This window comes from Podarcis tiliguerta, assembly GCF_965153285.1.
Source record: "Podarcis tiliguerta genome assembly, chromosome: 13".
In the NCBI taxonomy this organism is placed as follows: Eukaryota; Metazoa; Chordata; class Lepidosauria; order Squamata; family Lacertidae; genus Podarcis; species Podarcis tiliguerta.
The window spans coordinates 29319441-29320740 of record NC_139546.1 but is presented as its reverse complement, the minus strand read 5'-3'; the positions used below and the strand labels follow the sequence as shown (position 1 = coordinate 29320740).

Below are 1300 nucleotides of genomic sequence, written 5' to 3'. Positions count from 1 at the left end.
ATGGATGTCAGTAATGAAACTGCCCCATCTGAATTCATCCTTCTGACATTTTCAAACCGTTCTGAATGGTGTTTCCTCCTTTCTGGATTTCTCATCATCACTTATCTCTTCACACTGATGGGGAATATTCTCATCATCACTCTTGTTTCCATAGAACCAAGCCTTCAAACTCCCATGTATTTCTTCCTCTGTAACCTATCCCTCCTGGACATTTGCCAGACTACAACCACCATTCCACAGATAATTGTGCACCTGATTTCAGGAAGAAATGCCATCTCATATGATAGATGCAAGGTGCAACTCTTTTTCTTCATCTTATTCATTGGTACTGAAACCCTTCTGTTGGCTGCCATGGCTTATGATCGTTACGTTGCCATCTGCAATCCTCTCCGCTATAATGTGGTCATGAATTACAGACTCTGTGCCCAACTGGTATCAGCTTCTTGGTTCACAAGTTCACTCAACACCACCATTCACACCCTTATCACATTCCGCCTGCCCCTTTGTGGTATGAATAAGATCAACTACTTCTACTGTGACATCCCTCCTCTTGTAGCTATCTCCTGTGGGGACATCTCCAGCAGTATTATTGCCATGCTGGCTACTAGTCCCGTAATGGGCTTTGGACCAGGCATGTGTGTCCTCCTTTCCTATAGTCACATCATCTTGAGAGTTCTGAAAATGCATTCTTCAGATGGGATGAGGAAAGCCTTTTCAACTTGTGCTTCTCATCTCACTGTTGTCTTGCTTTTTTATGGCAGCTGTCTTTTTACATATGTCAGGCCCTTCTCCAGCTACTCATTGAACAAGGATAGAATGATTGCCCTCTTTAATAACATTCTCTCCCCTTTGTTGAACCCACTGATTTACACCCTCAGGAACAAAGATGTGAAGGGGGCATTACAGAAGAGAATGATGAAGAAAATGTTGTCCTGAAATACACTAATGTCAATAAATCCTTGGATTTATCTTGTAGTAGTGCTGGGAAATTGAATGTGGGGGCTTGGAACACTATAGCTAGGGCTTAAGATTTCAGTTTTTGTTTCAAAGCCTGTGGGGTGTTTCAAATATTCAGTTTAGTAGTATGCCAAAATCTTTGTTCCAATTTATTGAACTCTCCCCCCCCCCCCGGGCACTATTTCATATCATTCCAAAATATTGTAATGGAAAATCTGCTTAGTTGGAAGATGCTATATGTATTAACCTTTTATTTTTCCTGAAAGGATTAAATCTTTGCTGAAAATACGTGAAATATAAACCATCAGCAATTCTATTTCTATACCTCCAGTATGTGTCATTT

The 1300-nt window shown here is 40.8% G+C and overlaps 1 protein-coding gene across 1 annotated transcript; it reads left to right on the top strand.

Moving 5' to 3' along the window:
* LOC310662127 (olfactory receptor 5V1-like) lies at positions 1-936 on the top strand (the record flags this gene model as incomplete). The annotated part of the gene is made up of 1 exon (XM_083408896.1): positions 1-936. One exon carries the CDS (start codon positions 1-3, stop codon positions 934-936), a length of 936 nt encoding a protein of 311 aa, XP_083265022.1.
* Positions 937-1300: the final 364 nt, after the last annotated feature.